This window comes from Ambystoma mexicanum, chromosome 8, assembly GCF_040938575.1.
Source record: "Ambystoma mexicanum isolate Mex_15411 chromosome 8, UKY_AmexF1_1, whole genome shotgun sequence".
Classification (NCBI taxonomy): Eukaryota; Metazoa; Chordata; class Amphibia; order Caudata; family Ambystomatidae; genus Ambystoma; species Ambystoma mexicanum.
In genome coordinates, this window is record NC_090929.1 from 13,331,435 (window position 1) to 13,356,115 (window position 24,681).

General features: G+C 51.7%; 1 protein-coding gene across 1 annotated transcript in view; it reads left to right on the top strand.

The window, feature by feature from the left end:
• PTRH1 (peptidyl-tRNA hydrolase 1 homolog) overlaps window positions 1-24,681 on the top strand; it is a 336,615-nt gene that overhangs the window by 232,535 nt on the left and 79,399 nt on the right. Inside the window, exon 2 of the mRNA XM_069609139.1 lies at window positions 18,037-18,256. Within this exon, the coding sequence (XP_069465240.1) occupies window positions 18,037-18,256 (220 nt within the window). The remainder of the gene's footprint in view (window positions 1-18,036; window positions 18,257-24,681) is intronic.

The window sequence follows — 24,681 nt, forward strand, 5'->3', positions numbered from 1 at the left end:
TGTGTGTAGACCCACCCCTACTTACTGAACCCCACCCCAGGCCCCTAATGTGCGTAGACCCACCCCTGTTTACTGAGCCCCACCCCAAACCCCTAATGTGCATAGACCCACCCCTGCTTACTGAGCCCCACCCCTGGCCCCCAATGTGCATACACCCACCCCTGCTTATTGAGCCTCCCCCCTCGCCCCTAATGTGTGTAGACCCACCCCTGCTTACTGAGCCCCACCCCTGGCCCCCAATGTGCATACACCCACCCCTGCTTACTGAGCATCCCCCCTCACCCCTAATGTGTGTAGACCCACCCCTGCTTACTGAGCCCCACCCCATACCCCTAATGTGCATAGACCCTCCCCTGCTTACTGAGCCCCGCCCCAGGCCCCTAATGTGCGTAGACCCACCCCTGTTTACTGAGCCCCACCCCAGGCCCCTAATGTGCATAGACCCACCCCTGCTTACTGAACCCCACTCCAGGCCCCTAATGTGCGTAGACCCACCCCTGCTTATTGAGCCCCACCACAGGCCCGTAATGTGCGTAGATCCACTCCTGCTTACTGAGCCCCACCCCAGGCCCCTAATGTGCATACCCCCACCCTGCTTACTGAGCCCCACCCCTGGCCCCCAATGTGCATACACCCACCCCTGCTTATTGAGCCTCCCCCCTCGCCCCTAATGTGTGTAGACCCACCCCTGCTTACTGAGCCCCACCCCTGGCCCCTAATGTGCATAGACCCACCCCTGCTTACTGAGCCCCGCCCAGGCCCCTAATGTGCGTAGACCCACCCCTGTTTCCTGAGCCCCACCGAGGCCCCTAATGTGCGTAGACCCACCCCTGCTTACTGAGCCCCACCCCAGGCCCCTAATGTGCATACACCCACCCCTGCTTACTGAGCCCCACCCCAGGCCCCTAATGTGCATACACCCACCCCTGCTTACTGAGCCCCACCCCTGGCCCCTAATGTGCGTAGACCCACTCCTGCTTACTGAGCCCCACCCCAGGCCCCTAATGTGTGTACACCCGCTCCTGCTTACTTAGCCCCACCCCAGGCCGCTAATGTGCATAGACCCGCCCCAGCTTTCTGAGCCTCACCCCAAGCCCCTAATGTGCATAGACCCACCCCTGCTTACTGAGCCTGACACCAGGCCCCTAATGTGCGTAGATCCACCCCGGCTTACTGAGCACCACCCCATGCCCCTAATGTGCATAGACCCACGCCTGCTTACTGAACCCCACCCCAGGCCCCTAATGTGCGTAGACCCACCCCTGCTTATTGAGCCCCACCACAGGCCTATAATGTGCCTAGACCCACCCCTGCTTACTGAGCCCCACCCCAGGCTCCTAATGTGCATAGACCCACCCCCGCTTACTGAGCCCCACCCCAGGCCCCTAATGTACATAGTCACACCTCTGCTTACTGAGCCTCACCATAGGCCCCTAATGTGCATAGACCCACCCCTGCTTACTGAGCCCCATCCCAGGCTCCTAATGTGCACCTACCCACCCCTGCTTACTGAGCCACATTCCAGGCCCCTTATGTGCATAGACCCATCCCTGCTTACTGCGCCACACCCCAGAACCCTAATGTGCATAGTCCCGCCCCTGCTTACTGGGCCTCACCCCAGATCCTTAATGTGCCTACACCCACCCTCAGGCCCCTAATGTGCATCGACCCACCCCTGCTTACTGAGCCTCACTCCAGACCCCTAATGTGCATAGACCGACCCCTGCTTACTGAGCCCCACCCCAGGCCCCTAATGTGTGTAGACCCACCCCTGTTTACTGAGCCCGACCCCAGACCCCTAATGTGCGTAGACCCACCCCTGTTTACTGAGCCCCACCCCAGGCCCCTAATGTGTGTAGACCCACCCCTGCTTACTGAGCCCCACCCCAGGCCCCTAATGTGCATAGACCCACCCCTGCTTACTGAACCCCACTCCAGGCCCCTAATGTGCGTAGACCCACCCCTGCTTATTGAGCCCCACCACAGGCCCCTAATGTGCATAGACCCACCCCTGCTTTCTGAGCCTCACCCCAAGCCCCTAATGTGCGTAGACCCACCCCTGCTTACTGAGCCTGACCCCAGGCCCCTAATGTGCGTAGACCCACCCCTGCTTACTGAGCACCACCCCAGGCCCCTAATGTGCATAGACCCACCCCTGCTTATTGAGCCCCACCCCAGGCCCCTAATGTGCGTAGACCCACCCCTGCTTATTGAGCCCCACCACAGGCCTGTAATGTGCCTAGACCCACCCCTGCTTACTGAGCCACATTCCAGGCACCTTATGTGCATAGACCCGCCCCTGCTTACTGAGCCCCACCCCCAGATCCTTAATGTGCCTACACCCACCCCCAGGCCCCTAATGTGCATCGACCCACCCCTGCTTACTGAGCCTCACCCGAGGCCCCTAATGTGTGTAGACCCACCCCTACTTACTGAACCCCACCCCAGGCCCCTAATGTGCGTAAACCCACCCCTGTTTACTGAGCCCCACCCCAAACCCCTAATGTGCGTAGACCCACCCCTGCTTACTGAGCCCCACCCCTGGCCCCTAATGTGCGTAGACCCACTCCTGCTTACTGAGCCCCACCCCAGGCCCCTAATGTGTGTACACCCACTCCTGCTTACTGAGCCCCACCCCTGGCCCCTAATGTGCGTAGACCCACTCCTGCTTACTGAGCCCCACCCCAGGCCCTTAATGTGTGTACACCCACTCCTGCTTACTGAGCCCCACCCCAGGCCCCTAATGTGCATACCCCCACCCTGCTTACTGAGCCCCACCCCCGGCCCCCAATGTGCATACACCCACCCCTGCTTATTGAGCCTCCCCCCTCGCCCCTAATGTGTGTAGACCCAGCCCTGCTTACTGAGCCCCACCCCTGGCCCCCAATGTGCATACACCCACCCCTGCTTACTGAGCCTCCCCCTTGCCCCTAATGTGTGTAGACCCACCCCTGCTTACTGAACCCCACCCCATACCCCTAATGTGCATAGACCCACCCCTGCTTACTGAGCCCCGCCCAGGCCCCTAATGTGCCTAGACCCACCCCTGTTTCCTGAGCCCCACCGAGGCCCCTAATGTGCGTAGACCCACCCCTGCTTACTGAGCCCCACTCCAGGCCCCTAATGTGCATAGATCCACCCCGGCTTACTGAGCACCACCTCACGCCCCTAATGTGCATAGACCCACGCCTGCTTACTGAGCCCCACCCCAGGCCCCTAATGTGCGTAGACCCACCCCTGCTTATTGAGCCCCACCACAGGCCTGTAATGTGCCTAGACCCACCCCTGCTTACTGAGCCCCACCCCAGGCTCCTAATGTGCATAGACCTACCCCCGCTTACTGAGCCCCACCCCAGGCCCCTAATGTGCATAGTCACATCTCTGCTTACTGAGCCTCACCATAGGCCCCTAATGTGCATAGACCCACCCTGCTTACTGAGCCCCATCCCAGGCTCCTAATGTGCACCTACCCACCCCTTCTTACTGAGCCACATTCCAGGCCCCTTATGTGCATAGACCCATCCCTGCTTACTGCGCCACACCCCAGAACCCTAATGTGCATAGTCCCGCCCCTGCTTACTGGGCCTCACCCCCAGATCCTTAATGTGCCTACACCCACCCTCAGGCCCCTAATGTGCATCGACCCACCCCTGCTTACTGAGCCTCACTCCAGACCCCTAATGTGCATAGACCGACCCCTGCTTACTGAGCCCCACCCCAGGCCCCTAATGTGTGTAGACCCACCCCTGTTTACTGAGCCCGACCCCAGACCCCTAATGTGCGTAGACCCACCCCTGTTTACTGAGCCCCACCCCAGGCCCCTAATGTGTGTAGACCCACCCCTGCTTACTGAGCCCCACCACAGGCCCCTAATGTGCATAGACCCACCCCTGCTTACTGAGCCCCACCCCAGACCCCTAATGTACATGCACCCACCCCCAGCCCCCTAATGTGCATAGACCCACCCCTGCTTACTGAGCCTCACCCCAGGCCCTTAATGTGCATAGACCCATCCCTGCTTACTGAGCCTCACCCCAATGCCCTAATGTGCGTAGACCCACCCCTGCTTATTGAGCCCCACCACAGGCCCCTAATGTGCATAGACCCACCCCGCTTACTGAGCCCCTACTGTGCATACCCCTAATGTGCATAGACCCACCCCTGCTTACTGAGCCGCACCACAGGCCCCTAATGTGCGTAGACCCACCCCTGCTTACTGAGCCTCACCCCAATGCCCTAATGTGCGTAGACCCACCCCTGCTTACTGAGCCCCACCACATGCCCCTAATGTGCATAGACCCACCCCTACTTACTTTGCCCCACCCCCAGACCCTTATTGTGCATAGACCCACCCCTGCTTACTGAGCCCCACCCACAGGCCGCTAATGTGCGTAGACCCACCCCTGCTTACTGAGCCTCACCCCAGGCCCATAATGTGCATAGACCCACCCCTGTTTACTGAGCCCCACCCCAGACCCTTAATGTGCATACATCCACCCCAGGCCCCTAATGTGCGTAGACCCACCCCTGCTTACTCAACCCCACCCCAGGTACATAATGTGTGTAGACCCACCCCTGTTTACTGAGCCCCACCCCAGACCCCTAATGTACATGCACCACCCCTGTTTACTGAGCCCCACCCCAGGCCCCTAATGTGCATAGATCCACCCCTGCTTACTTAGCCTCACCCCAGGCCCCTAATGTACATGCACCACCCCTGTTTACTGAGCCCCACCCCAGGCCCCTAATGTGCATAGATCCACCCCTGTTTACTGAGCCCCACCCCAGGCCCCTAATGTGCATAGATCCACCCCTGTTTACTGAGCCCCACCCCAGGCCCCTAATGTGCATAGATCCACCCCTGCTTACTTAGCCTCACCCCAGGCCCCTAATGTACATGCACCACCCCTGCTTACTGAGCCCCACCCCTGGCCCCTAATGTGCGTAGACCCACTCCTGCTTACTGAGCCCCACCCCAGGCCCCTAATGTGTGTACACCCACTCCTGGTTACTGAGCCCCACCCCAGGCCCCTAATGTGCATAGACCCACCCCAGCTTTCTGAGCCTCACCCCAAGCCCCTAATGTGCGTAGACCCACCCCTGCTTACTGAGCACCACCCCAGGCCCCTAATGTGCATAGACCCACCCCTGCTTATTGAGCCCCACCCCAGTCCCCTAATGTGTGTATACCCACCCCTGCTTATTGAGCCCCACCACAGGCCTGTAATGTGCCTAGACCCACCCCTGCTTACTGAGCCCCACCCCAGGCTCCTAATGTGCATAGACCTACCCCCGCTTACTGAGCCCCACCCAGGCCCATAATGTGCGTAGTCCCACCTCTGCTTACTGAGCCTCACCCTAGGCCCCTAATGTGCATAGACCCACCCCTGCTTACTGAGCCACATTCCAGGCCCCTTATGTGCATAGACCCACCCCCAGATCCTTAATGTGCCTACACCCACCCCCAGGCCCCTAATGTGCATCGACCCACCCCTGCTTACTGAGCCTCACCCGAGGCCCCTAATGTGTGTAGACCCACCCCTACTTACTGAACCCCACCCCAGGCCCCTAATGTGCGTAGACCCACCCCTGTTTACTGAGCCCCACCCCAAACCCCTAATGTGCATAGACCCACCCCTGCTTACTGAGCCCCACCCCTGGCCCCCAATGTGCATACACCCACCCCTGCTTACTGAGCATCCCCCCTCACCCCTAATGTGCGTAGACCCTCCCCTGCTTACTGAGCCCCACCCCTGGCCCCTAATGTGCGTAGACCCACCCCTGCTTACTGAGCCCCACTCCAGGCCCCTAATGTGCATACCCCCACCCTGCTTACTGAGCCCCACCCCAGGCCCCAAATGTGTGTACACCCACTCCTGCTTACTGAGCCCCACCCCAGGCCCCTAATGTGTGTACACCCACCCCTGCTTACTGAGCCTCCCCCTCGCCCCTAATGTGTGTAGACCCACCCCTGCTTACTGAGCCCCACCCCATATCCCTAATGTGCATAGACCCACCCCTGCTTACTGAGCCCCACCACAGGCCCGTAATGTGCGTAGACCCACCCCTGCTTACTGAGCCCCACCCCAGGCCCCTAATGTGCGTAGACCCACTCCTGCTTACTGAGCCCCACTCCAGGCCCCTAATGTGCGTAGACCCACCCCTGCTTACTGAGCCCCACCCCTGGCCCCTAAAGTGCGTAGACCCACTCCTGTTTACTGAGCCCCACCCCAGGCCCCTAATGTGTGTACACCCACTCCTGCTTACTTAGCCCCACCCCAGGCCCCTAATGTGCATAGACCCACCCCAGCTTTCTGAGCCTCACCCCAAGCCCCTAATGTGCGTAGACCCACCCCTGCTTACTGAGCCTGACCCCAGGCCCCTAATGTGCGTAGACCCACCCCGGCTTACTGAGCACCACCCCAGGCCCCTAATGTGCATAGACCCACGCCTGCTTACTGAGCCCTACCCCAGGCCACTAATGTGCGTAGACCCACCCCTGCTTATTGAGCCCCACCACAGGCCTGTAATGTGCCTAGACCCACCCCTGCTTACTGAGCCCCAACCCAGGCTCCTAATGTGCATAGACCTACCCCCGCTTACTGAGCCCCACCCCAGGCCCCTAATGTGCACCTACCCACCCCTGCTTACTGAGCCACATTCCAGGCCCCTTATGTGCATAGACCCATCCCTGCTTACTGCGCCCCGCCCCAGGCCCCTAATGTGCATAGACCCACCCCTGCTTACTGAGCCCCTCCCTCTGTGAGCTCAGCCACACCAGCTGTTGTTAAGGCGCCCCGTTGTGCTGGGCCCTGCTTCTGAAGGCAGGAGATGGCAGGAGTCTGGTTGTATTTGACAGGCGGCCGTGCGCACCTTTTATTAACATGTGATCTCACACGTGACTTTAGCACGAACACAGGAGGGGCTTAAGTGACAACATCCCATGCCAGGGGTATACACAAAATAAGGACAGACACGAAGCAGCACGCAATACATTCTACATTTGCATGGCTGCGGATAACAACGTTCTCTTGGACTGCAGCCAGTCTAAGCCCACGGGATGGGCAGGGGAACAGCATGAAGGACGCATCATCGTTCATTGGGCATGGGGACACAATACATTACACACTTCCATGGATGCGGACAGCAGCATTCGCTTTGGCTGCAGCCAATTTAAGCTCACTAGATGGATGGACGCACAGCACCAAGGTTCATCACTGTCCATTGGGAGACAAGCTTGGTGCAGACACCGACCATAACCTTTACTCGATGGGCCGGATCACAGCATGAAGACAACATAAAAGAGGCAACACTTTTATTAGTCTATGAAGACAAATCCTTTGACTGCATCCAGGCAAAAGCCGCACCCCGTGTTACCGGGGGCCACACCTGCTCTGTGACATCAGTCCCTGGATAGCGGTAGTCACTGCTGAGGGAGTGCCAGCAAGATGTTGGAGATGGCTGCCGGCAGCAACCAGCGGGAGACAATGCAGGCCTCTGGTAGGACTCTCTGCCGGAGGAACAGTGGAGATTAAGAGGGGAAGATCCGCGCCAGGCCCAGGCTGCTCAGTGGGGCCGCTAGGATAGACAAGGTCGATTGATGATGCTGGTGCTCTGGGCTCTCTGGCAGCATTGATCGTGCCTCTCTCCCCCAGGCAGGAGCGTGCTGGCACTGTGATGTGGCGGTGCTCGTCGCCGCACCGCTGTTTCCTCTCCCCCAGGCAGGGGCAACCTTTCATTCTTCTGATCGCTTTGTTTCCATTTTTTCACATGGTGTGCTCCGGGGACTGGGCCACACGCCCGCACCTTGCGAGGCGTCGCCAGCGATGCCGACGGCTGTCTGCGTAGGTCCGCCCTCCTTCCAATCCTTTCTCATATGGAGCGCACCTGAGACTCCTGGGTGCGCGTGCCCGCACCAAGCGGGACCTTACCGGCGATGCCGACGGTCACCAGGCATGACCCGACCCGCAGCGTGCACCGGCAGGCGGGCGCTCGCCACGTTCGTACTTTACCCATGTCACCAGTTGTTAAGCGGCCCGGTTGTGCTGGGCCCTGCTTCTGAAGGGCTCCGCTTGGCAGGCCCTCTGCCCCTGATGTTGCGCTGGCACAGCGCAGTAACTACACACAGAAGCAGGAGTCTAGTGGTATTTGACTGGCGCACGGGAGGCTGTGCAGACCTTTTATTAACTTGACATGTTGCCCATGTGTCATCTCACACGTGACTTTGCCACGAGCCCAGGAGGGGCTTAAGTCACAACACTCCCTACCCATTCTTATACAGCCTCACGCCTGCACTCGGAGCTAAGCCACCTACAATATTTTCTGTAGAAAAACATTGTTTTGATTTTAGAACAAATAATAAAAGGAATAATCATGAATTTAGGTTTTCTTAGATAATGTTTTATGCACTTTTAAGAATGCAATGTTTTAAGTTTTTGACACCACCTAAAATATTAAGCTCCTCTGCTGACACATTGAACCAGAGAAGGTCTGGGCCACTGTAGCTATCCCCCTGAGCTCTCCAGCCCCTGCCATTGGTCTGGTGTGCCAGCAGGTCCCTTGGCAGATCTTTAAACTCATTGAGTCTCTATGGTGGGTGAAGTCAAATGTTTTGGAGGACGGTTCCTTTGAAGTCATTGTGACTGCACCAATCTTAGTGACAGGAACCAAAGGACAGTGACCAAGGGCCCTCCCTGTTCCACCCCTGGGAGCATCATCTGCTGGTTCAGGGTGACAACCTTACCCCTGAACCACACCTTCCCAGAGCAAGGCACTTCCTCACCTATCTCCACCTGTTCTCGTTTGCCCCAGGGGATTTGTACACTGGCTATCTACTGAGGTAGTCCATGGTGGCTGGCTTTTCGTTGATTCATCAAGAAGTTGTATGACTAGAAGCCAGGAACCACCTCGTATCTTGTTGGTTAGTATCCTCTGCTTTAAGAAGCGCATGACCGGTAATCAATGTAAATAAACATGACCCTGTCATATATTATGTTAGGGCCTCTATGTGGATGGCCAGACATTCTAGCTCCACAGAACAATTTCTCGGTTGGAGTTTTCTACTAATAACTGTTATGGGTTGCTCCGCCCTGTTCTTTGAACAGGTCAATACTGCCCCCAGGCCTACATATGATCCATCTGTTTGGAGGATGAATTGGTCTGCATAGGTTAGCATGATCAGCAGAGGCAGATGGCATGTTTGCGTCAGTCCACTGCATTCAGTTAAACTCTGACCCTTTACCCTTCTCTGTTAGGGGGTCCGGCTATAGTTGGAAAGTTGGGTATGAAACATTTATAGTACCCAAAATGGCCCACATAGGCATGCAATTCATTTTTAGTCTTAGGTCTAGGGATGTCCTGGATGCTCACAATTTTGGTTGCTTGCGGGTCAACCATTCCTTTTCCGCTTAATGACAACAGAGCCAGTGGACACTAAGATGGATTAGCTGGAGACCTGCTTTCTGCAAACCGCTACTGACCAGATGTAGTTCTGACTATAAATGATTATGTTGTCAAAGTATGCACCTAGAATGTCTGATGGGGCGAGAGTACTGCATGCATTGCTCTGGAAAGTTCCAGGTGTCCCATATCGGCCCATATAGGCCAACTGTGATTTGATATAACCTCAGCGACATGAGAATGGCTGTTTTCTCTTTGTCTTCCAGGGTCCGTGGGATCTGCCAGTAGGATTTTGTGAGGTCAAGGGTAGAGATATATTTGGCGGTCCAAACCATTTAATCATATTATCTACCCTTGGCATGGGGTATGTGGGCATTGAATTTTGATAGCTCCTTGACCTTGTGGAATTCGATGCAGAAATGCCAGCTTCCATCAGGCTTGGAGACAAGGATGATTGGTGGGGATAAGGGACTTTGTGATGGTGTAACCATCCCGAGTTGGAGCATCTTTTGGGTTTCTTCCTCTATAGCCTTCCTCATTGTCTCTGGTAAGCAATATGGTGGAAATCTGATGAATTTACTGGGACTGGTTGACAAAACCATTCACCAAACAATCACAGAAGACATTTGAGACGTTATGTCAATAGGCACAGAGATTTTCTTTCTGCTCTGCCAGAAGATCTGCTGGATTCAGTTCCACGTGGCTGCGCATTCTGGCTGGTTGACATTTGGGAGTAGGATGGCCATTAGGGTGGGTTCCTCGGTTTTCACCACAGTTTTACCCAGTGACTGATCTTGCATTGGGCCCTTTGCTGGATTTTGTAGTTATTGTCACTGAGCACCTGAGTGACTTTTTACAGAGCTTGACATTTGGAAGTCAACCTGTTTTCAGAGTTGGGCAACAGAAGGGGTACCAGGTCCGTAACCTTGAAGCGCCTCAAATGTACTCACCAGTTAAATAGCCATTTTTGCTTCTCTTGGTTGAATCACATTCCTTTTGAGCTAGGTGCTGGATGGTCTTGAACCACTCCAGGACTGCCTTGCTGAATGCTGCTGTCTTGCTTCCTTAACCATTGCATCCTTCCCAGTCCATCAGGATATCCGTCCATAGATAACGTCTATCTGAATGGCACCGTCTTGGTCCAGGGCCCTCAGCCCAACCTCCTCATTTATGATGGGCATCACCTGCGTCTTATCAACTTCCTTCCTTCTCCTGCTACTCCTACTATCTTTATTTATTTTATTGTTCAATTATAATGCGCTTAATACCCTTAATACCAGCGAGTGGTTTCTAAGCGCGGGATCGGGATTCAAACCTGTGTTGCACCACGTTGTCTTGCTTCCAAGACAAATGCATTGCCCCTGAGCTATTCTTCCTCCCCTAGCACTAGCACCTCTCTGGCTCCTCTATCACCTCCTTTTCCTGCCTCCTCTCTGGCACCTTGCTTTTCTTCTCGGGCTACTATGCCACCCTCTATCACCTCTGCCCACTCTCGGACCACTCTGCCACTTCCGCTGGACGTACATCAAGCCTGTACCCCACCACGGAAGTCTTACAAATGTGGCAACCTGCTCCGCGTCACTACTCTCTACTCTCGCTCTGCTGTCAAACACTCCTCTGACATCTTCCACCTCCTCAAAGAACTTGACCTGGATGTCCTCGCACTATCCGAGACATAGTTCACGGCCAGATCTGCACACATTTTGACATGCTCCTACCTGATGGCTACAAGATCCTCTCTGAACCCAGGGCCAACCGTCCGGGAGGTGGAGTAGCTCTCATCTTTCCTGAGTAGGCCCCTGCTTCTGCCATTCCTACGCAGGCCGACTCCTCCTTTGAATCACCATATTGTATCAGTCGTTTAACTCGTCCTGGGTTGGATACAAGATTTTCCTTATCACAAGAAACTTTATCCAACAGGAATTGGGTCAGCAGTGACATTTTTGAAAAGAGGGTACATTCCTGGGAACCTTGCCTTAAATCAGATCCCAAATCGTAGAATACATTTTGACCCTCATCCATTATCAGTTTCTGATAAAGAGAAAGTGATCTCCACTCTACTAAGCTTAAAAGAGACTGAAGGTTGAAGGCCCAATTCATACCTCAAAGCTGACATTGGTATACATTTAAGTAAACGAAACATTAGTGCTCTGCAAATTCTTGATTCTACCTTGAGCCGGTCTAGATTCCCCCCAATATAAGAGAGTTCCAAACCATAGCATAATTTTGGAATCACCTTAAGTTTGTAAAAGCGTAGCAGAGGGATATATGAATATGCACAATATTTGCATTCCACTACCCTCATTTGACCTATCAATCGCGTAGACTTCTGTAATGGATGGTTTCGCAAATGGCATTTCTTAGAGGACTCAAGCAGTGGAAATCTCAAATATATAATCGATGTTTCTTACCGCCAGCTTGACTTTATTCAAGAACCAGCTGTATGGTGTGGATTTCTTACGATTACTAAAGCGCATGATGACAGATTTATTTGCATTTATCACAAGGCCATTAAGACTTATATAGTTTGAAAATGCAGTAAGTAGGTGTTGTAAGCCCCAAGGAGTTTTTCTGGAAGATTGGGGTTGAGAATCTGGCTACGTTAGAATCACTGTGCTGTCTTGGCGTCCAGCTCAATAGAAACATAAACAAGCATGAATGGTATGAATACCGTATGAATACGATACTATGAACAAAATCCATAAGACTGGCCTGTCAAGGCCAGGCCGTACTAACTCGCTATGGGGCTCATACTATGATGCCAGTCATCTCATTCTTCAACCAAAAAGTTGGCCCCATATTCACATATGGAGCTGAAACTCCGCTAAACCTATCCTGGACGACATGGTCAACGCTACAGGGTCTGGTCTGGAGACATGTTCTAAGGCTACCTTATAGCCTACCTATGGCTTCAATTTGCTATGAACTAGGACTCCAATCTATGAAGTCTGTAGTCTTATGGAAGACTCTCTCCCACTACAGGAGAACAATGATGGTGGACCATCCCCCACCTCTTGAAATCATAAGGAACGCAGGAGGCTTAAGCACTGAACCAATGTTTTTAAAATGGCAAAAGATCTGCGCAATATGGCTCATTGCTATTTTGGCCACCTTACAGCGTTTGATAAATAATCCTGATACAGTAAAGAGGAAACTAAAAGATACAAACACAAGACCAAAGATCTAAATATAAATTGTCTATCCAGCAAATCCTGGGAAGTCGATGTATCAACCCTTTGCCGCCCTTGTTTCACTTAAATATTCTACCGACAGGAGAAGTGCTACAAAAACAGCAAGCGTTGAGAAGGTCATCGCCCCTGCTGGTTTTGTATGGAGAAAGACGTCATTGAATCAGTTTTCCACATGACAGTCGAATGTAAGGCCTTAGAGATTTAAGAACCAAATATCTTGCCACTCTGATGAATGAGACCATCCTTATCTAGCCAAAAATGGTGGGAGATGTTGATGGTCGGAAACAAAGTAGCAATGATCTTGGCATCAATGGAAGAAGCAATACGTATTCATGAAAAAGACACCTCTGGTTAATGTACCACTCAACGACTTGTACCAATTCTATTCGATCTATCGATTCCAGAGCCATAGCCACTGCTGCGAAATGAGATGCTGCTATGCTTTCACTGGTCCTGATCTTGTCCCTTCTCTTGTTTTCTTTTTTCCTCTTCTTTTATTTAAAGCTATTTGGATACATGACACAAGATGTATAATGTTTAAACTGTTGTTGAAAGGTTTGTTAAAATCCAATCAATTATTACAAAATCAAAAAAATTCCAGTAAGACTGAGATTGTTCTAATTCAAACCCGTGCTCCTGCTCCCTCTTTCACTCTAGCTGCCTTCCTTGGGCCCTCTTCCTTCGCCTTCCTGTGAGGCAAAAAACCTTGGTGTCATCTATGACCCCTCCCTCTCCTTCTCTCCTCACATCCTGTACCTTGCCAAGAAGGCCCACTAACAGCTGCACCTCCTCAGAGGTATTGTTCCTTTTCTCACTTTCCCCCAGAAGCTCACTGTCTCCAGAGCCCTGGTTCTCTCTAGGCTGGACTACTGCAATCCGCCATCTGCAACTAATCCAGAACAGGACTGCAAGACTTGTCCTTGGCCTCAAGCCCAGGGACTGTATCTCCCCAGGCATGAAATCCCTCCACTGGCTCCCATTGGCTGCAAGGATCAAGTTCAAGACCGTCTGCATTGTCCACAAGGCTTTCTGGGGCTGGGGCCCGCACTACATCCAACTGTCTCTTCCAAAGCACCTTCCTCCTGGAGCCATTTGCGCAGTGACCTCCAACTGTCTGAGGGTCAGACGCTTCTCCAGGCAAAGAGTGGGTGCTAGATCTCTCTGCAGGTGCCTCCCTCTGGAATGGCCTCCCTGACCCTCTCAAACGTGAGCCAGACCACCTGAAGTTCCGGAAGCATCTCAAGACCTTCCTTGTTGCCTCTGCTTTCTCTTCCTCTCTCCCCTACTGACCTTCCTGTCTACTGCGCTGATTAGATGCCTGGTTACGCTCAGAGTCTCACTGGGTACCAGGCTCCTCCATGACCAATCTCTCCTGCACTGCCTCCGGGCCTAGCATGCCTTATGGGCTGTCACTGTATCCCTACAGTCCTCTGCCTCCTTGCCCTTACCCAGATCTGTGCTTCCCTGGCTGCTGGTCCTCAGAGCAATGCTTCCCTGATTACACTTCCCCCATCCCTCTCCCTAGCACTTACCACATCCCTCTCCCTGGCACTTACCCCATCTCCCCCCCTGCACTTTGTGTTGTTGCACTTGCACGATCTGAACGACACAAGGCCTAGTAAGATCATTTGATTTGTCCTCCCTCTATCTTCCCTTCCTTGTCTTGTGGTTCCTAGAAACACTTGTGTACAGGCGCTTTATAAATGACTTATATCATTGGAGGGGAAACGGTCAATGGTTGCAGTGATTTCCCAGGGAAGTAGCTTGTCCCAGTTTCTTGTATCATCGGACACCAGTTTCTTTAAAGTCTTGTTAAAATTCTACACTAGGCCATCATTCTGTCTTTTTTTTAATAAACCTTTATTTTTGGTCATTTTAAACAACAAAACTGCGCCTTGTGATCACTGATCCCCCACACCCCCCATTGCCTGGCATTGACAGTCCAGCAGTCAAGGACATGTCCTTGAGTTTAGTAATTCCCTGTTGTCCCGCTGATAGGTGGGAGTGGGCCTTACCCAGCACTGCCCTTTGGAACTAAAGAGGGACAAGCAGTTAGCATTCCCTTTTACCTTAACAACTCGCCAAAGCAGCCCGCTTCACTGCAAAGTAAGGATCTGTTTGAGTAAGGCCTTGATCAGCAGAGATAGTGATATCGAAGACTGACTGTAAGCAAGTGGCGTCATGTTTGACCAGGGCAAACTATGCCCTAGAGCAGAGTCCCCATAGTTCCTTGGGAGTAGCGGGTGGGTGGGGAGGTGACGCTCCTCTGTTTTCTCTAGGAAGGTATGAGGAACCAAACCCAGCTCCTCTCCTTCAGGTGTATGCTGGCAGTGATGGAGGACCCAGCAGAGGAGATCCAGTCCCAGGTTTGACTTTCAAAGGCCCTCCAATAAGGATTGACAGATGGAGCCATGACCCGAGGCAGTGCGTGTCGTGGTCTGTGAGCACTCGGCAGAGGATTGCAAGCAAAGCCCTAAGCCAAGACCCTATAGAAAAGGACCAGCAATGGAATGGAATTTAGACAACCCCCCCTGACATCACACCGCCCTCCCAGATGTGGACCAGGCTGCTGGAAGCAATCAAAGAAGCCCATAAGTCATGAGTCCCTGGAGGTGCTTAGGTGTAATAAAGACACTCTTGATGATGTTAGAAGACCCCTTCAAGGCAACCCACGAATAAATGGGTTCAATAGGAGGAAACAAAATAGGGTCCCTTTAAAACAGGTTGCTAGATGCTCTTGGCAGAAGAAAGTGTTGCAGGATAGAATAACAGAGGGTCCCTCAGGGAAGGACAGCTTCATTGCTCCATGCCCAGATGTCCCACAATGACGCAGGCTTCGTCTGGCAGCAGAGGCCTGATGTCTGACCCATTGGGGTAGATGGGGAAGAGGCTACTATTGGAGCTGGCTGTCCATGCTGGATTGGAGGGAGGAGGAGCCTGAAGCTGATTCCCTTCACCATCAGAAGCTAAGCTCAGGAGACCCCAGCACAGCTTCAGCAAGCAGTCTCCAGTGATGTCTTCGTCCCTTCAGAATCGCTGGATAACCCCACCTCACTCTCTACCCCAAACCCCTGCCCTGCACCCCATTCTCTGGCCTGGACTTGGAGAGGCAGAACAGCCAAAATAGCCGTTCCCACACTGAAAGGCACATTAAACAGGAACAAAAAGAAAAGGTTCTGTTGTTGGACTTAAAAATTACTTTACGAGACCATTATGGAGGCACATATGGCAGCTTAAGCCATCGTCTCCCTCACCGAGGAAGAAAAAATGATGGGAGAAGCCGCTTAACAAGGGTTTTGTTGTTATCTAAACCCAGATCTCACATTACGACATAGAGCAGCAGAAGTGATTCAAAGCAGAGCACCAAGAGAGCTTTCGATTCCTCTGGACACTGTGCGGACTGCATTGAAGAGCATTTTGCGGTGTCGCCATTGTTTATTTGTTCAGAGGATGAGTCCTCTGTTTGTTGCCATTAATTAGTGGGCTGCGACCCATGTGTGCGAAGGGGCGGGGCTACCACCAAAGAGGCAGTTCGAAGCGGATGCGCATTAAGTAAAGAGGTGTTGCACCCCAGCTCCTGTGTCGGTGTATCCTTGTACAGGCCAAGGGACCCCCACACAGGCACTCACAGAAGACAGTCCGGAAAACGCTGTAAATACCGCAGCCTTCTCCAGGAGCCTGGGAGAGAGCATCGCAACACATGCGGTAAGGAGGGGGAACGGAAAGGGAAACAGAGGGATGAAACGGAGACCTGCGAGCCCCAGCCTCCGACGCCATAAGCCAGCATGAGACTTCCCCGTTTCTCCCACATACAAACAACTGCCGCTCGGAACTCAGGCCGGTCCCCAGACATGGTTCTTGCAGTACAGTAGGTCTGAGCCAGGGAGGCCCCCCTCTTCAAATAACACCAAAAAGCAGTATTCACAGCTGCCGCCCAGCCAAAAATACTAACGCAAATGGATTAAAATGGTGAATTGTTAAATTGGCGCCCCATCTGAACAATGCCAATCCCACAAAGCAGAGGCATAAAGTAATGCGTTTAGCAGCTATGCAAAAGAAGGAGCCCCTACTGAAATATGGCAACTGAATGAACAGACCCTCCAACACCTCAATACATTGCAGCAAGTAACTGTGGGTGGTGGCTCAGTGCTGTTAGGAGCTTATTCACAGCGACAAAAGAGGAAAAGATACAGAAATGAGGGCTTTAATGAGCATGCCAGGGGATAATGTCTATTCAGCGAGCTGACTAACAACGCAATAAATACAGCACAAGTCCACTCTCAGGTGGGGGCACAAAGGCGGGCACACCCGACAGTAGCTTGGACCCACACACCAAGCTTAGACTCCAGAGCCTCTGCCATAAACCACCAAGCATGGACGCAGAAGAAATGGAAGACCGAGCAGACATCCCAGGCACAGACAATGACAGCACCACTAAGGCGGATATTATGCCTCTTTCCAGGGAACAAGGCACTACCAGCACAGTAAAAAGGCTATGCAGATGCTACAAGATCCTCTCCGACCCAGATCCACTCGACCTGGAGGGGGCCTAGCCCTGATCTTTCCTGAGTGGATTCCTGCCTCTATCATTCCCATTCAGATTTACTCCTCTTTTGAATGCCTTGTCTGCAGGCTCAAAATCTCTCCTAGCCACTCTCTTACTGTTGCTACTCTCTACTGGCCGCCCGGGTAAATCACCTCTTTTCTCTCTGAGTGGGCTGACCTCTCCTCCTCCCTCATGGCCTAAACCATTCAACTCCTCCTCCTTGGTGACCTCAACATTCACCTCGATTCTCCCTGTCCCTAATCTCTGCTCTTTCGCAACCTCTGTGATTCCATCTCTCTCTCTATCTTCCCTGTGGCCCGACACACTCTGCAGAGCACACACTTGATGTCTTGATCTACCCTGGCCTCCCCCTCTCTATCCCTCTGATGACTCTTCTCTCCTAGAGTGACCACTGCCTTCTCTCCTCCCATCTCTCACTCTCTTCCCCCCAAGCTAACCCCACCCCAACACTGCCACTTACTTTCTCAGACATCCAACCTATGAAGCGTGTGTCCGTTGAGGCTTTCGCTGCCACCTTCTCTCCCCCTCCTCCTCTGGCTGACTCACAACCTGACACAACCCTGTCCTTTCTCTACTCTTCTATCTCTGATACTCTTGATGCTCTTGCCCCTGTCAGGAGGATCCGCTTGAAGTCCAAAGCCAAGTGCAATTCCTGGTATGACTCCGACCTAGCTACACTTAAACGGAGGTGTAGGGCGGCTGAGAGTTGGCTTTGTTGGATGGTTGGTTTCTGGATTCCCACTAAGTTATGCACTGAACCTTGTGCTTGTTTGAGACATGTACGTTCATTTTATTTGATAAGAGGGAAATGGGTGTGACTGCAAAGTGCATGCTACGCCACGATTGGTTACATACAGATGTTTGTTTTTTTGGTCACAGGTGGCTGGGCTAGGAAACTATGGCATGGGCAGCACTCGGCACAGCATCGGCATGGCCGTCCTCCAGCAGCTGGCCCATAGGCTGAATGTTGCTGACCAGTGGAAAGCGGACAAGCGTTGCCAAGCGGACATGGCTGTGGCCACACTGGGCCATGTGCAGCTGGTGCTACTGAAACCCCGGAGACTGATGAACATTAATGGCCGGAGTGTGGCCAGTGCCGGTGAGTGTCTGCGTGCCCCTTTGTCTTCCTGATAGCTCTGAGCACTAAGGCATTCTGCAAGGTCTGTGTTCAGCACTAATAGCAGCCCCCTCATAGAAAGCGGGTGAAGAACACAAACCCAATCCAATCAGCCTGGCCATTTCCTTTCCCACTACATTAGAACACCATGTTTTCTCTGGTTTAAATCTGTCAGCCCCTTGCCTCTTTCTGCCTTTTGTAAATTGCAGAATTCTGGGCACAGAATAGCTTCATGGGCTACACCGAAAATACCAGCTTCAATTCTGTTGACGACTCAAGTGATGCAAAAGCTGCGTTAGTATGGGCCTTCACTGGCATCAGTTTAGAGGATCTATGGTCAGTGTTTCTGGTGTAAGCAGATTCTGTGCATCACACCAAGGCAGCCATTGTGCAGCAGGGACAATGCTTGTGATCGAGCACTTGTGCTGAGTTATTCGTGTTTTGCTGGCTCATCCTAGTTGTTAACATTTCTGTTGACAAATCCCCTGGCTTAAGCTGTCACCCGTGTTTTCCCTTTTTGCCTAGGATGGGATGTGCGTAGTGATTAGATTTAGCACATCTGGGTGTACGGGATCTCATTAAATCTAGGACCTTAGCGATCTACAGGCCGTGAATGGACATTGGTGCCGGTGGGTCATACTTCACATGACTTAATATAGCACCTCCATGACGTACAGGACAGGATTAATTCTAGCACCTGTGTGGTGTACAGGAAATGATGTTGGATTTACACACAAACTTCAAATCTGGCACCTCTGGGGTGTATAGGCCAGTACCTAAACCTGGTGCCTCTGGGTGTACAGGATGTGTTACATCTGACACCTGTAGGGTGCACTTGATCTGGTGAGAGTTCTCTCCTGTCATTTCCCTTGCTTGTATGTCTATTTATAGACCAGAGTGATCGACTAGTCAACTTGTCGACCCCAACTGTTCACCCTCCCAACTGCTCGCCGCCTACTATTGCCTTTAAGCAGTTGCATGTTGGTCTACTCCAGGTGATCGACGAATGCAACTGCACGTCCCTCTTTGCTAAAAAACTGATCCCTACAGCTCCCCTTATACCATTTTCCTTCTCCCCCAATAGCCTTCCCGTTCTCTTCCTTTTGGGGGGTCCCTCCTGGCTTCTCTTTCTGATCCCCCTAGCGATACACATAGACTCCCATCACTCACTACTCCTGTGCTGCACCACCCCCTACTATTTCTGCTCCGTTTCACTCTTGTAGTTATCCACCCCATATATTGACCCTATTACCCTAGATCTCCCCCGGCCCTGCTGCCACCCCAGCCTCCTCTGCACATAACAAGCATACCCTCATCATGCATTCCCTCCCCCCAGCCCACTCCCCACCTTACAAGCATAGTCCACATACACCCCTCACACTTCCCACCCCGACCTCGTGCCACCTTACCAGCCTAGCCCCACCATGCATTCCTCCCACCACACACCCTCCCCACCATCCATTCATCCCACCCTCCAAGCCCCATTCTCACCTTGTAATTAGGGCCCCTTTCGTCATGAAGTGATCGATCAGTTGGGGAGGTCGACCTGTTTAAAGAGTCTGCCAGTCCAAGCAGTTGGGGTTGAGCAGTAGACCCGGTGCCCTTCCCTGCTGCCTTGCAGTACAGTGCATGTCTTGAGCTGGCACTGGTGGTTCTTTCACCCTGGGTGTCTGGGATCTGGCTGGCTGGAGGATAGGTCTGGAGGTACCACCTGCAGTTCCGTACGTCGCAACATGTAGGATGTTCTAGCTTCGTCTTGTCTAGCAGACGTGGGGAATAAGGCGGGATCTGCCAAGGGGGAATTAGAGTTTATTGTCAATTTAACGAGGACTTGCAGAGTATCCCAGCTATAAATATCTATTAATAAACATCTTCCCCTTTAGTTCCAAGGACTCTGATATCAACTTGACCCTGTGTGGAGGGGCCGTGGGGTTTTCATAATCATGATATTACTATTTTGGGATTGTATTTTTACCTTGTTTTATGGTTTTATTGTGCAATATGTCATTTTACACAATCCGGATATTTTGTACATTCTCCTTTTTTCGGCATAAAGCATGATGCTTGTTATCGGGTGTGACCATAAGGACTAATCACCATTCTTTCCCCTCTGGGATCCCAACCATGACATAGACGCCATTAGCCGAGACATCCAAACATTCATGTGGGTTGGCGTCTGAGATGAACTTTAGGACGCACTTGCCTGTTATCTGCTGCGTATACTCTAGAATACGGGGCGCAGCTGGCGCCTGAATCAGGGCCGGTGGGTTCCCTTCAGGTCTTTTGGACAGGAGCCGCTTTGCCAGAGCAGTGCCATTTTCTTTGCTGTCCATCATTTATTCTTCATTGTGACCCTTGGATTTCGCTTGCTGCTTCTTACCACGGAGACTTCATTGTGAGCAGGCTTTTTGAGGCTTGCCCCTTTTCACATATGTGGGAGCACTCACTGGTTGCCCCTTTTTATGACCTATATGGGGTCCTGCGCTATAGTTTTGAAGGCGCCTGGCACTGGAAAAAGAATGGTCAGGTCTGCACAACCATTAATGCTTAAGCTGATAAACTAGTCTGTTTGAGGATCCTGTGGCCTCTTTGTGGTCCAGGTAGAATCTATTTAATGCAGCATTTTCACAAATCCAAAGACATTATTTATAAAACAAGGAATGCAACATTCTCCTGATTGTTCAAGAAATTTGACAAGACCTGGGGAGAGAAAAAGGAGGCAGATCTGAATGACCACATTACTAAAAGGTTGCAGGAAGAAAGAAGCTTCAGTTTGTTATGATCCGAGCAGTGGTTACAGAAATGAGAGAACCGGACACTGAGGCCACCAACTTTAACTTACTAGTAGCCAGGGATCACAAAAGAGAAGCAGCAGAAAGAACCTTATTTTGTATGGCATTTATTTCAGACTTTCTTTGCAAAACAACCTCCATGGAATGCTCAAAGGAATAGAAGAAACTGTTGCAGTGTTGTCCTCTGAAGGAGAACCCTCTTCCCCGGCAGGGGGGGGGGACGAAGTTCCTACAAAGCGCAGGCAGTAGTCAGAGTCAACGGAAATACTTTGTACTGGTTGTGCACTCTCCTCGCAACAAACCTAAGGAACTTACTGTGTGGTAACCGGGTGGGGATGTGGAGCCAAACCTCCCCTTTCGCAGAAAGCGTCCGAAGTGGCCATCGTTTGAGGACTTGCTCATTGGGCCTGGATTGAATTGATGGTGGTTTTAAATTGTAAGCAATGACCCGTTCCTCTTGTCTATAGCAAACAAGCAGGAGTGGCAGACCAGGAGTCGCACGTCCAGAGGAACTACCTACATAAACCCAAGATCCTGGAGTTTTGAGATGTCCAAGGAGAGCTCCAGTGAGATCGGGGAAGGGAGTAGAAGAGCCTTTGGAAGGCTATAAGACTGCCTTTTTCAAAGGCTTCAGCGTGAAGCTGACAAGCAAGGGTCTGGCCTATGTGGACTCATCGAGGGTGTGGCTAGTTTGGAACGCTGCATGCCCAGAAAAAGAGAAATACGGATAAAATAGCAGTGACCCAGGCACTTCCTATGGAATGGACAGGCCCAATGGGACTTTGCCTGCTTGTCTAATGGAGAAGAGGCAGAGGAATCGGGGGTGCTTCTATGTCTATCTGTTATCTCTTTGAGGTTGCTGCTAAAAAAGGATGCTTTTTGTCAGCTCGTGGCAGCCTTTAACATGGCCACAAATGGGCATGAACCCCTTTTTAACTGAGCATTTCCCACCGATTCCCCCATACCAGGCGTTACCTCTCCACTGCATCTTCAAAATAGCATTTTCCCTTTGTTGTCCACCGGTCTACCTACCTGACCCAAACCCTCCATTCTTCGGTTACCGACCTTCGGTGCCACCCTGACTGCCAGAGCCACCACATCCCTGATTCCCCAAGCTCCCTAACCCGACCCCCCTTTCATTTTGTTATTTGTCCTCCTGGCTTCTCCACCTGCGTGAGCTCCTTAGCTGCTAGCCCCTCCTGCCTCTTCTTTGGGGGGTGTTTCCTGTGCAGCCTCTTTTGTGGACGGTACAGAAAACATGGTCCACAGACTCGTATGGCAGGGGTTTGTCTCAATGGAAAAGGTGACACGACAAAGAACTGTGCCCTCGGCTGCAAGGAGGTACGTTTCACAAGGCCCTGAAGGTATCCTCAATCTTCCTGCTGACTACATAGTAGTAACCAAGTACCACAGGCAAATATGCACATGGAAGATTTGTGGTAGGCAACACAAGTGTGGTTTATTCAGTCATAAAACTGGAGTATTCCAAAACAACAAGGCTAAGGTAGCCTGTAAAGTGATACATTTACAAGAAATAAGCAGATTAAATAATTCTCAAGGAACATCCAACACCTGTTTCAACCACAAAACAGGTCTTCAAGGCAAAGCAGGTGACCTGTGGGGTCCAACTAGCTGATAAAAGAATGACTTGAGTGAGGGACCTGTGAGGGGTGAGAAATGTGAGGTGGACAACTTTGTGAAGGGTTTTCAAAAGATGCCATTTTATTCACCCGAAAGGTTGGATAACACCTCACAATCCCTACCCCGACGAGGATTTCACTGCCTAAAATAAACTAAAGGAAACCCTCTAACACAGGATATCTGTCCCTCACAGTTATACATTCACTAAACAAATGAGGAAATGCATGGCAGTTCAAACCAATAACGATTGAATTCCTCCTGTACCAACAGTCTCTCCTTATAACCTGGGTGAATTCCCCTTCCCCAGATTCCAGCAGGATTCTGTTCCACAGTTCCAAAAAGAGTAAGGAAATTGTGTTTTATAACAAAGTTCCAACACAGTTCTTTTATGACTTGTGAAGGCAAGTGAACGGAGGCTAGCACAGTGGTAACGTGCTGGTCTTGGAAGCAAGACCATGCAGAGCAACAGAAGTTCGAATCCCGGATCCTTGCTTAGAAAGCAAACCCGGGTACGGTATTAGGCGCGTTATAAAATAAATAAATAAATAAAATAAAGTAAGGCACAGACAGCAGAAGTCTTTGTAGAAAAAGTAGAATAAAAGTAGGGTCACCAGCTAGGAGGCTTGTGAGAGGTAGAAGATGCAAGCAACTCTACAGAAGACAGGTCTCAACTGAGAACAAGTGAGGTTACAACAACAAGAGGTAAGTTCTCTTAGACTGTACAGTACCTTTGGTTAGAAGAAATGGTTGCAGCTGGCTTCTGTTCCTGTGCAGCTCTGTAGATCCTGTTGTTCCTGGGCCTCAGTCGAGGGGAAAAAGGGGAGGACATCTGGGGACACCTACACTGTAATGGAACAGTCAGCAGCAGAAAAGGACACACTTCTATTCAGCGGCACTTTGCGGTTTCTGCTCCTCGCGGCTCTCGCAAATAGCACCACTGCAGACTCTCGGACACCACTCTGGAATTTCCTCGCATCTGGGGTCCAGCACTCTGTTGAGGTGGCTCAGGCTTGGTCAGTCCTGCTTCCTGGGAGTCAGGAGGATCTTCCACAAGCTCGGGTCCGACTTAAAAGTGATGCACTCCGTTTGGTGTTTCTCTCCCTGGTACTTCGGTTCCAGCCGCAGTGGAAGTACAGACAGCTCTGAGAGGATGTCCAAACGAGTTCACTTTGGAGTTGATTGGTCCCACCAATCCAAGGGGAGAAGTCGTCCTTGCAGGGCTTCTCTAGTCGAGGCGAATTCAGAGCTTCAGCACAGCAGCAGGGCTTCACCGGGCAAAGCAACCGTCCAAGAGTTGGTGCAAGCTTCTCTTCCAAGTTCTTCTTTGGATTAATTTGTCCAGTGGTCGACTCTGCCTTCCAAGCCAAAAAGCCTCGCCTTTTATGCAGGTTTCTCCCATTCATTCCAGCTTAGCTGTCAATCACACAGCAGGGTGCTGTCCTTGCCGGACTGCCAGCTGGCCAATCACCTTTGGGTGCATTCCTGTAATCAAGGGGATTAAGCACAGGGAGATTCAAGCACCTCCCTCACTTCCTATCCCTGCCAGACCCACTGGAACAGAGGCGGGCTTCACTAGTGAATCCCGCCAAAGACAAAACAAACAAACAAAGGGACCAAACCTGGTTTGGTGCGCAGAGTAAATCTCAAGAAGGACCTGTCCACTAAGAAATGGCAAAAAAAGAAGACAGGGCCATTTTGACAAGATGGGCACCCATGTGTGCTTTACTGCAGCGGTAAAAACACACAATGGCAGTAAACAGTAAACCACTGCCACCAGCCATTAATCGTAGAAAGGGTAACATAAAAATGTTTCATGATAAACTAGACAAAGGAGATACTAGGTAACCCCTCCAGCACCGTATGCTAAGATAGTGTGTGCTGGGTCTAGAAAATTACAAATGTGAGTAAAATCAATTTCACTTCACTGCTCTTGGAAAGCGTAGTTTAACCAAGAGAAGGTATTTAAACCTTTGG